This window comes from Gavialis gangeticus, unplaced genomic scaffold, assembly GCF_001723915.1.
Source record: "Gavialis gangeticus isolate Ggan-Ray unplaced genomic scaffold, GavGan_comp1, whole genome shotgun sequence".
Taxonomy (NCBI): domain Eukaryota; kingdom Metazoa; phylum Chordata; order Crocodylia; family Gavialidae; genus Gavialis; species Gavialis gangeticus.
In genome coordinates this window covers 53090642-53102314 of record NW_017728996.1, presented here as the reverse complement: position 1 = coordinate 53102314, position 11673 = coordinate 53090642, and the positions used below count along the sequence as shown (strand labels likewise).

General features: G+C 47.8%; 1 protein-coding gene across 1 annotated transcript in view; it reads left to right on the top strand.

Annotated features, from left to right (window-relative positions):
• The window catches only part of B2M (beta-2-microglobulin), a 22104-nt gene that overhangs the window by 7745 nt on the left and 2686 nt on the right, over positions 1-11673 (top strand). Inside the window, exons 4-6 of the mRNA XM_019504535.1 lie at positions 7937-8021; positions 8886-9164; positions 10409-10444. Coding sequence (XP_019360080.1) covers positions 7940-8021; positions 8886-9164; positions 10409-10422 — 375 coding nt within the window. The 5' untranslated portion in view covers positions 7937-7939 and the 3' untranslated portion in view covers positions 10423-10444. The remainder of the gene's footprint in view (positions 1-7936; positions 8022-8885; positions 9165-10408; positions 10445-11673) is intronic.

The following is an 11673-nucleotide window of genomic DNA, read 5'->3' as shown; positions in this document are numbered from 1 at the left end:
CCCCCCCCCAGCTGGGGGCTGCCTGTCATCGTCACGCGGGCTCTCGCGTGCAGGCTGCGGGTCTTTTCTCCCGCTGATATAAGCCCGGGGCTGCTCGGTGAGAGGGAGGAGTGAAGGTCCTAGCTGGGTTGGGGCCTCTAAGTAACTTTTTGCCCATAGCAGGTTTGGAAGGGGAGCAGTGGCTCTGCTGCGTCTGTTCCCTCCTTAGCTGTTTGGCTTGGTCTCTAGTTCAGGGAGTAGATTGCAGTGGGGTATTGCACTTCTGTGCTGTTGGTGTAGCGAGGGTGAGGATCAGTCCCTGCCTGGGGTGCCTAACTGCTATTGAGGTGTGGAGATGGGCAGGTACACAGCCTCATCCAGGCTTGCCTCAAGATGCTGCCTAGAAACACTGCTGGTATAAAAAGCTAATCTAAATTGCTGCAGCTGTGTCTAGTGGGTGCTAACAATCCTGTTAAAACTGAGACCTGGATGTTCCCGGCTGGAGGGTCTGCCCCCTTACCCTCTGGTTCAGACCACTTGCTGTATTTGGGGTCAGGAAGGAATTTTACCCTGTGATAAGATTGGTAGGGGGCAAATCTTCCTTCTCCTGTAGTGGGGTGTATGGCTATCTTCTTGGGATCTCTGGAGTGTATTAAAAATCTTTACAACACAAAGATGTTGCTTGCCATCCCCTTGCTTTCCCTGTAGTAGGTGAGGGTGTTGTATCTTTGGGGTGTGTCAGGATTGATTGTGGTTTTTTTGCTAAAAAAGTTAAGATTTCTACAGGATGGCTTGGATAGGCAGGGCTGTCCCTAGGGTGGGGCAAATTGGGATGACCAACATACCCCCTGCACTTTGGGGGTCCCTGTGGACAGTGCCGTACAGGCTCTGCTGTGGCCACTGCCAGCTCAGCTGTAGCCACCATGCACCGCCAGCTCTGTTGCGGCTGCTGTGTGCCACCAGCTCCGTGCTCTTGCTGCTGCCCACCCTGGCCAGCATGGGCTGATATGCCCCAGGCCCTGTACACCCCTAGGAACGGCTCTGTGGATAGGGATGATCACGCCTCAAGCAGGGGGTTGGACTAGATCAGCATTTCTCAACAAGCGGGTCACAAAAATATGTGAAAGGGTTGCAAACAAACTTTAAAAATTGATCCTTGTTTAAAGGAGATAAACATGGGGAGTTATGGTTTTTTCTTTGCAGGCTGGCAGAGTTCCAGCCTGTGAGAAGCTGCTTGCCCTCACCCCCAGCCCCACACACTAGGAGGCTGGGGCCTGGATATCAATATTTACAAATGGGTCCTGGTACAAAAAAAAGGTTGAAAACAACTGGACTAGGTGACCTATGGAGGTTCCTACTAGCTTTGCTTTTCTGTGATTTCTGTGTGGGAGTGGGGAGAGGATGTCTCTGTGAACATAATGGGGTCTCCCGCTGCCATCCCTAAGGCCAAGCTGTACTGAGTGCACTTCTCAATGGCCTGAGCAGTCCTTTAAAATCCCTGCAATGAAGGGAACCAGAGGAGACTGGCTGATTATGGTATGTGCCCATTGGTATGAGAGATGAGCCCTGCAGCTTCCAGTAGCCTGACTGGAATCTGCCATGATTCTTTAAGGTAACAAATAGGCCTGGCTTGAATCTGTGTTGTGTTTGTTGCTTCAGCTCTGGGTCCGCAGAGGGCAGTGTTAAGGCAGAAGCCCACAGCTGAGCACATATTTAAGTAGTGATGAGTATGTAGCAACAGTTATTAACTTTGCACCTGCAGTGTTTCAGTTAGGTAGTTGAGACACTGCAAATATGTCAATTCATGTGCTGACTAGTCAAGTAGACAAAGGTGCACCTTTTTCAGTAGTGTGGCTTTCTTCAGCATGTGTATTGTTTAAAGGGTGCTAATGCTTGATGGTTCTCAGATTTTCTGAGAAGTGTTTAAAGTATCATGCTTGAAAAATACAGGATGCTTCTCTGGAAAGTAGGATGCTGTCAGTGAGAATCATTCCAGGGCTTCGTATCTGGTAAATGCAGCTAGCATCCAAGTAGCTATCACTAAAGCTGACAGGAAGTGTTCAGGATCTCATCTTTTGCTTTGGGCTGCTGTTTGAGATGGGATATGACTGCAATTGGTGCCTTGGTTTGTCCTGGACTCTGTGAGGGTACTGACCTACAGGTATAATGGAGAGTACACTGAGTGGGTGAGTTATCTTCCCCCTGAAGTATTGGATGCAGAAAAGAACTCTTGATGGTAAAGGGAGTATTTATGAGCAGGCTAAGTTGTTGTTGGGCTTAGATTTGGTTTCTGGTGAGTAAGTTTTGATTCCTAGATGGGATTTGAGGCACTTGTTCTGGACAGAGTGAATGAATGAATAAATCAAACTGTTTGGTCCCATCAGGCTTCCCAGGCCACAGAGAGATGATGAAGACTATAGATCCATGGGAACAAACCCATGCCCACAATCTGCTTCCATTTTCATCTAATACAGTATTGTTGGCAACTGCATTAGTAAAATAGGCTGAATGTTTTTCTTTTGGTTGTACAGTGAGCTGTGCTTGGGTAGAGTCCCTTTGGGGGTGGATCCCAACTCTGCGCAGAGCCTGCTGCTAGATTGGGGCCTGTGAGATGCCTGGATTATGAAGAATATTCTGGGCTTGTTCCTGAAGCCCTTGTTGTTTGAGGAATGCAGCAGATTTACATGTGTAGAATACATCCCTGAAGGGGGTAGGAATTCACCCCCCCCCCATGATTGTGGTATGTGTTGATCTGCCTTCACGGATCCTCTTCCTGGAACTCTAAAGCTGTTGCTTTAAGTGTACGCAGTAAAATGCCCAGAATTAGTAAATCAGAACATGGAATGATTTCCTTACTCCTCCCACAAGGCATGTGCTAGTTCCCTCTCCTCCTAACTTCAGGAGTGCAGGTAGCTGGAGTGGGGACTGGGTTGGGAAGAGGTCTCCTCAGATGGCCAGGATGTGTTGGTAGCTGTGCATGGGGGTAGGAGTGACTGACTGATCACTCTTTGTCAGTACTGCTGGCCTGGTCTCTGGCTTAACTTGCTGGTTTTACTTTTCCTTTGCCTCTCCAGCTTCCTCCATGCGATAATGATGAATTTATGGCCCAGCTACATCCCTGTAGGCCCTGGCCTTCCCCATTGTAAACTGTGCTCTCTGGGCTCAGCAGGATAAGGGTGCTTCATGACCAAGAGAATTACAAAACCAGGATGTTTGTATAAAGCATCTTGGCTTTTGCTAATGCCTAGTTCAATGACAAGGCTTGACTGAGGGCCAGAGCACAGGACCTGCCATACACAGTACCAGTCCACTGGTCTGGTTAGTCTATTAATCTCTGATAGATTGGTACCAAATTGGATGTAAATATTTGAGATGGCTGGGCCTTTGGGGCTGCATATTGTATTGAGGCTAGTGTGCCAAACTTCTAGGCAAAGGCTCAAACAAAGGGCTTGTTATACTATACCTGTGACTTGCCCACAAAAAGGGGTATATCAAGTAATTCTAGTGAAAGGTATTTGATGTTTGTCCTTCGTCTTCTTTGCACCCTTCCATTTAGACACAGGATACCCCTCAGGGCTGGATACTCCTTGCTTTAAATTGTGTCTTTCCCTTAGTAGGATTTGATGCTAGAAGTGGCAAGAATTTTTGGTTTAGCAACATAGCAGGCAATTCTTTTTCTCAATATAGGCTATAATGGATATAGTGGAGGGATGGGCTTGTGCAGTACCTCTGCTCTACAGCTCCTGAAGGAAGGAAGCATTGAATGCTTTTCCCCAACAGATTTTCCTTGGATCCAATTAAGAATCCTTTCTCTCTCACTTAATTACATAAATTTTGGGTTATAGGTGTTCCACAAGTAGAGAGGTTTGCAATTCTGGCTGCTGAAAACAGGGATTGATGTTCCTCCTCCTCCTCCTCCGGGCTCCTGGAGACAAGACAGAACAAAAAAACAAATTTTACCTTTCCGGTGACCCTTATACTTCTACATGTATTTCTGAGCTCAGGATATTCCTCAGCAGCACAATAAAACTTGTCAGTGTGGCAGGTGCTGCCTTTCAGATTGTTAACAGCACCTGTGAAATGTGCTAGATTTTTGCAGATTTCAGAGCTGCTGCTTACCTGCAGCAGAGATGCAGCCCCCACCCTGCTGCTGGAATGGAGGAGTGAAGGGGGGGGAGGAAATTCATGACTACACCATAGCATCAGCAGTCTGAGGGCTTGGTTTCCTTCTGTCTTGAATAGTAGTTTACACCTGTGCAAAGACTAGTCAGAATGGAAGTGATGGCACCTGTTTCTCACGTGCATTTCAGGAAAAATTAGGCCCCGAGCCCTTGTTTCTGTTGCTGTTGTTGCATAAATTGCTGATTTTATCCCCTGGAGGCTAGTCCAATTCACCTCTAGAAGAGAGTCACACTTTCAGGCTGGGTCCAACTCTATTTTATTGCTTGCAAGCAGGCCAACAGAGGAGGTTGTTGCTCAGATCAGTGTCAACCCTAAACAAAGCGCGCACGCTGCTTTTATTGAGCTAGTAATTTTTAGCTGGCATGTTACATTTTGATTGGTCATTACAAAACAAAACCTGGGCAACATGTAAGACATGCGTAGTGGGCCATCCTGTACCATGTGGGTGGAAAGTTACAGAATGCAGGGGTTAATACTAAAACAAGGAACAAAGAAACATAGAGAAAAGTATCTATTTTCGCTACATTGTGACAGCTACCATGAACAGTGGAGTAAAAAATCCAGTTAGTTTTAATCTCAACTTTCTGTTTTCAGCCCTGAACAGATTGGCTTTCCTACTTATCCTGGCTAATGGGTGAGCATTTTTCAAACATTCAGTGTATGAACTGCAGAACTGGAAATGGTCCCAATGAATTTATTTGTATGGACTTTATAATCTATTAGAATAAAAAATAAAAGTTCTCAGTTGTGGGTCTGCTTCTACTGAACTGCTGGCTGGCACAGGGTTGGTTCTTGAGTAATTAACTTTTAACATGACTGTAGGGAAATGTAAGCACTTCCTTATCTTGCCTTCAGCTGCCTTCCATGGTCACAACTGAGCTCTTGTGTAGAACAGATCGTGCTGTAGTCACAAAACACTTATGATCTCTTACTAACCTTTTGCTTTCTGTATGTAGACTGTAATAGCTGAGAGAGCAGAGATGTTCTGAAGTTGGGAGAGAGCTGCAAGATACTACTTTGCTTTAAGCTAAGTGGATTACTTTGGTCTTCTAGAAAGTCATGCAGGGAAGAAGCTAGAGTTCAGGTTTCTTTTACAGAAACTCCTGCCAATCCTTATTGTTGACATCACTGGAAATTCCCAGATGAACAGGAGGTGGGACAAAGTCCTTTCTGCTGGCAAAGTCTTGGGCATATATTTTGTTTTGCAGAAATCAATCATGCAAATAGCCTTGCAAAGTCAGAATCCTGGGAGCAAGATACTGAGTGATGACTAACTGTTTTGAAGTGGAAAAGGTGGAACATGTTCACTTAAATCTTAGATGGCATTAGAGCTTGTTCCAGCTGACCATCAGATCCATGAGAGGTTCTGAAGAACGCTGATGGGCCTGGAGTATTTTCCTAGCATCTCCCTCACCACAAACCTCTAGGTTAGAACATGGCAGCTACTTAACAATTCACATTAAGCACAACAAAGTAGGGTTGCTCTTTACTACTTCTTGTCCTAATTCATGCAGTGTAGTGGCAGCAGAATGTGAGGGACTGGTGCATCTTGATTCCTTGTTACTGCCCAGTTCTAACTGAGTTTACTCCTGTCTAGGACTTTGTTTTTTCTTTCTCCCTGAGTTGTCTTTTAAGCTTGACAGATTAAGTAGCTGCAGCCCTAGCCCTAACTGTTGTACAGCTGGCCTGTGCATGCTACACTACTCTAGCTAATGAATAGCTTTCTTCTTTTATAGCTAGGGGGGGTGTAAATTTCTTGCACTCCAAACGCACTTGTGTGGCACACAATGTAAATATTTTTAATTCAAACGGGATGCCTGACCTAATGCCCTGATGTACAAAATAAGTGTTGGTGGATATTTAAAAGCATAAATAAACAGGATTTGGGTCTTGTCTGGAAATGGCACTTCCAAAGGTAGAATTCCCCTTGCATCAAGCTGGTGCATTGAGTTGTTACTGAGGGAACAAAAATGACTTCTTATGGTAGTGTAACTAGTTATCAATTACAAATTGATATAGGTAAGTAAGGGGCCTTTTATAGGTTAATAACATGTACTGCTCTGCCCTTTTTGGGGATGAAAAGAAAATTATATACCAGGACCCAATTCGGGGAGCAGGTGACACTTGTTAGTGTATTGCCAGTTCAAAGTGCTTAAATCACAAGTGGAACACCTCTAAACAACAAAATAATAAGTTTAATGCATTTAAGGAGTTTTTATTTTGCTCTCTGTGCCTTTAACATGCACTTGGACAATGTTTTCAATCCTGAGGACAAGACACTTGCTTTTTTTGCAGTTCCTTCTAAGTTTACATGATGCCAGAAACTGGAGCAATTTGTCATGGGACCTCATAAAAAGGTTATCATGAAGTGGTCTCTTCCACAAAGCTAAAGGTTGATACAGTGAAAAGGGCTATTTGGTTTCTGAGGCTGTGGGAACAAGACTTAAACTTTCAGTTGCAGTAATTTTGATTTCTGCCTCGATAAGGAGGGGTGGGGCTCTGACTGTAACTTCCTGGGTAGCAACTGTGTTGCAAGCAGGCTGCAACCTTGAAAGGGGATTTTCTGTTATGAACTAAGTTGATTTCTGTTGTTCAGGCAGGAACCTTTCTTTGAGCCCCTCACAGGTGTTCACAAGCAGGGCAAATGAGAAGCAACTGTCATTTCCTGAAAGGCCTTATCTCGGCCTGATTTTTGGAAGACCAAACTATATATGTCAGGTTAAAAGCAATCATTGGCTCTCAGTGAGTGTAAGAAAGAAGACCCAGGTTCTGTGCCTGCCTCCTCTTGCTGCGGGGATCACATGCATGCCATTGAGAACAGGCTCTGTTTTTGGCCTGTTCTGCATGATTTAGGGGGCAGGTCTGGGAGGGTGTGCTGGTGCGCTTGCACAGCTTCTTGATTCCTGCCTTCCTCCTCCAAACTTTTAAAGCCATCTGCCTGGCAGTGCCAGCAGTGTTTCTAGCCAGGCAGTGCTGAGGAGTCCATTGACTTCCTGGCACATAGTCACCTTCCCCTGATTCCTTCTAAACTCTTCATTTCTCAAGTGTTAACAACCCTTTGTCCTCTTCAGTGGTCTTGATGCTCCCCCAGTCCAGCCAACCTTTGTTCTGTGCTTCTGCTGCCTCTTCCCTGCTCCTGGTAAGGAAGCTGCTACTTCACCGCCCTGGGGACTGTTTTTAACTTGTTCCAATACGACCTTTATATTTGTTTTTTGCTTCCATCTTAAATGGAATAACCCAGCCCTAGTTGACTAGTAAGGCTTATAGTTCATGCTTCACTGGAGAACAACAGGTGTTTGTGCTTTAGGCCCCTCACCACTCGCAGCCCCCTCAGACATGGGGCCTAAAAGTGCCGGAGCATCTCTCGTTGGACCAGCTACGTAGTTGGGAAAAATGGGTCCACCTCGCGAAGGTAAAGCCCGCTTCCTCATGGCTCCGAGGACGAGGAGCCAGCTGCTCCGACACTGGCTTTCAAAGGGAATTTTAACAGGTTTCAATGTCAGCCATGAAGCGTCAGGGGCGAGGGGGTGGTGTTCCAGGAAAGCGAAAGCGAAAGGAGGCCCCGGCGTGGGGCGTGAGTGCGCAGGCGCCGGGAAGCCCCGCTCGGGCTCCACTAACCTGTCCGCGCCTCTTCTGCCCGGGGACTAACGACGCGTGGGGCGCGGCCGCACGGCGATTGGCAGCACGGCAATTGGCAGCACGGGGCGGATATAAAAGGGGTGGGGAGGCGGCTGGCAGCTACTGACTGTCAGGAGCTGGACTGGTGCGGTCGTATAGAATGGCGCGTGCGGAGAGTTTCAAGACGGTGCTGATCTTGCTGGTCGCGCTGGTCGGCCTTGCCTGTGTGGAAGCCACCACAAGTGAGAGAGGGGCGGCCTCCTGCGTGGGGCTTGTTGCTGGGGAGGCGGGGGTAGCGGCCCCGGGAGCAACGGGTAGGGGGCGGGGGAGTAATGGCTCCAGGGGGCCGGGGGCTTTTTTTTTGCACGGGTCCTGGAAGCACGGGAATACCAGGTCAATGCATGGAGTGGATGGAGCAAGCTCCAGTTCCACCACCCAATACCAAAAAAAATCTGCTCAATATAGACCTCCTATGGAGGACATATTCGAGACAATCACCTGGCCTGGGGAGCCCTCTTACGTGGTCACGGTGCTTCCCCTTCCAGGTAAGTCAGCGCTTCCCCGCGCTTCGGCCACGGGGCTGGCGGGGCGGGCAGTGGGCCCCTTGCTCCCGGAGCAGCGCTCGGGCGTGGCGCCAGGGGTTTCCCGTAAGTCACGTGGTCGGTTTCGCTTCTGGCTTGTGGCAGTGACGCATTGCTGTGCGGGAAGCGGGGCTGCACCTCGGTGCCACAAGTCCAAGCAGAGCTGCCGCCCCCTGGCCCGGACTCAAGGTCTGCGCTGCCCGGGGCTGAGGCAGGGCAAGCTGGGCGCTGCCAGGGGTTTTCCCGTGTTCGTCTCCCCGGGCAGTCTCCAGCATTTGAGCTCTAGGAAGGTCTGAGGCAGAGCCCGAGCACCTTGCTCACCCCTGTTAGTAGCTGCAGGTGTCCCTTGTCCACCAAGAATTTGTCCCATCCCACCCCCCCTTTTTTTTTGTCTGTGATATCCTGTGTACATTTCTGCTGCCCCCCCTGCCCCCTTGGAAAGAAGGGTCCTGTGCATGCTGCGCCTGCCTGTGGTGGGTCCCCCACAAGTAGCCAGGAGAGCTCCTGACTCCTGTTTCTCCACAGGATCCCCCAAGGTGCAGGTCTACACCCGCTACCCCCTGGGCAGCAGTGAGCCAAACTTCCTGAACTGCTTTGTGGATGGCTTCCATCCCCCGAAGATTGACATCCAGCTTCTGAAGAACGGGAAGCCCATGGAGGGGATGATAAAGGGTGACCTGTCCTTCAAAGATGACTGGACTTTCCAGCGTCTTGTCTCTGCTCCCTTCACCCCCAATTCGAATGACATCTACTCCTGCAGCGTGAACCATATCTCCATGCAGCATCCCAAGGATGTCAAGTGGGGTGAGTGTCTTGCTATCCCCATCTTGTTTGCTGGGTTCTTTAAGAATAGGGGGCTAAACGTTGACAGTCCTTGTTGCTGCTACTCTTGTCTCCAGGACGCTGCTTGGCTGATTACTTGTTGTTGGCTTTGTTTTCCTTTTTTTCTTTGGAAAGAGTGGAAGATGAGATGATTACTGAATTCTTGTTTCTGTAGACATTTGGACTTCTCTTGGGTTCCAGTGACACAAACTGGGTATTAATGGAAATGTGTAAACTAATACGTTTGCATGATGCTGCTAGTTGCAGAAAAGAAAGATTAGATTCTGGGTATTTTGAAGGTGCTGTAAATCTAGTCAGTTAAAAGACCTGTTCAGAAGAGTCTGCAGCCCCTGTCAGTGCTGTACTAGATTCCAGTTGATGTTATCTGAGTATCTTAATGTTCTGTTTATCAGTTATTTACTGTTAAATAGCGATTACCAGAAACAAAATAGTGCATGTGAACCTGGTGCATGACTTGGTCCTTGAAGGGGATGCGAGGAAAAGAGCCTTGTATTATTCATGTTATAACTCCATCTTGTTTGTTTTTTTCAAAGTAAAGAAACCTTTGATTTATACATGGGTTTGACCTATAATTGGGCTTCTTGTTGTCCTGACTTACAGTTGCAGTATTTGTGTGCATATGATGTTTTTTCATTTGATGTGGGTTTTGTTTTGAAATTTGTAGTGGAGTTTAATCCTTTGGCTCATTTCCTTGTTTGTTTGTTTGGTTGGTTGGTTTTTTTTTTTTTTTTTTTAATTATCCTTTGGGATTTTGCAAGGGCCCTGATCTAAGGTCTTGATCAGAAGTTATCAACAGCTTTTTCCCTGGAATATGGTTCCTAAAATTGAACCTGAAAATATGGGATTGACTCTTATAACTGGTTCAGTGTGGTGCTTTTATTAAAAGAGCTTCTGGACTTGGTTTTTGTGGTTGTAGTTTGGAGATACAGGGCAGGATGGAATTCAGCTGAGCTTGGCTTGTTGAGAGGAGAGAAAGTAATTAATTGCAACAAATGAAACTAAGATCAAGTTTTAGACAGATACAGGTGGCAGTGGCCTGGTCCACTGCATCAGCTAGCACTGGTTATGCTGAGCATCTGTCTGGCTGCTGGAAGAGTTCATCCAGCACTGCATTACGTGTGTTCTGTGATTTGCAGGACGGTTATTTATGGTGTTTGAGCTTTCCTTGGAAGGAAGTCTCATATTCTGCCATTTTTCTCTTGCAGACCCAGATAACTGAATGTCTTCCTCAGCCAAAGATGGTAAGTTGCATGTTTTCTTTGTCTTGTTTTCAAAGAGTTCAGTACCAGACTGATCCTTACACTGTGGAGCCTGGGGAGGGGAGTGTGCAGCATCCTGCATTAGAGAGCAAGGGCAAGAAGATGAAGAACAGAGACGGTGTCATCCCACTAAATTTGTAGATGTTTGTGGTGTGCCTAAAATTTATACCCAACAATTTCCAAGAAATAGAACAGTATCTAGTCCTTCAAGAGCAGGGTGGGCAGTTATTAGGGCCCAAGGGCCATGTAGGGAGTTTTTGGTGAGCTGTCATAGGCCAGATCAGCACCCTTCCCCTTCCCCTTCCCCCCCCCCCCCCTTAAAATGCAGCAGCTCACAACTCCCTATGTGGTCTGGAGTGGAATCTCAGGGTGGCTGAGGCTGGGATCTTGGTGCAGTGACACAGCAGAGCCAGGCAGAGTCACAGTCTACTCCCCATATGGCCCTACAACAGGCATGGGTTCTGCGGGCAAGGGCGTGCATGCAGGGAGTGTATAGTTGTTCTGCCCTGGCCCTATGCTGCCACTGCCCTAGGACCCTGGGGTCCCCATGGAGACCAGCCAGGACCCTTGTGGGTAGGGCATGCTGGGACTGGCCACATGTGCCATGGCCTGGGCTGGGCAGCACCAAGGAACCCATCATGAGCTGGACAGAATCCCTTGGCGGGCCACATCTGGCCCACAGGCTGTATTTTGCCCACCCATTCTAGAGACTCCTCAGTTCTCCAGGAAGTAGAGAAAGCAGCCTTTTGAAATGAGATGAATTTTACAAAGCATGTCATAGGCCATACTCTAGTGAACTGCAGACTGCATTGGAAGTAGGAAATCATTACAGTGGTTTCCCTGGGGCAATTTGGGTTTGAATACCAGTAAGGTTTAGTATGCAGCAGAGAAATGGTAGCAGAGCAGCTGAAGCATCTTGCTGCGGTTCCAGAAGATATAAGTTCTTAGCCAGAATGCAGGACCTCCATCTAACCCAGGAGGTGCACAGCCCCACCAGGGAAGATGCCTTGTTGGACCTGGTGCTGGCCACGGGAGATGACCTGGTGAGGGGGCTGTGGGTGCTCGACCACCTGGGCGACAGTGATCATCGCCTGCTGGAATTCACCATCCAGCGCAAGGTGGCAAAGGCCTGCAGCGAGGCAGCAGCCCTAGATTTCAGGAGGGCGAACTTCAATGAGCTAAGGAGAATAGTCGGGGAAGCACTGAGGTCC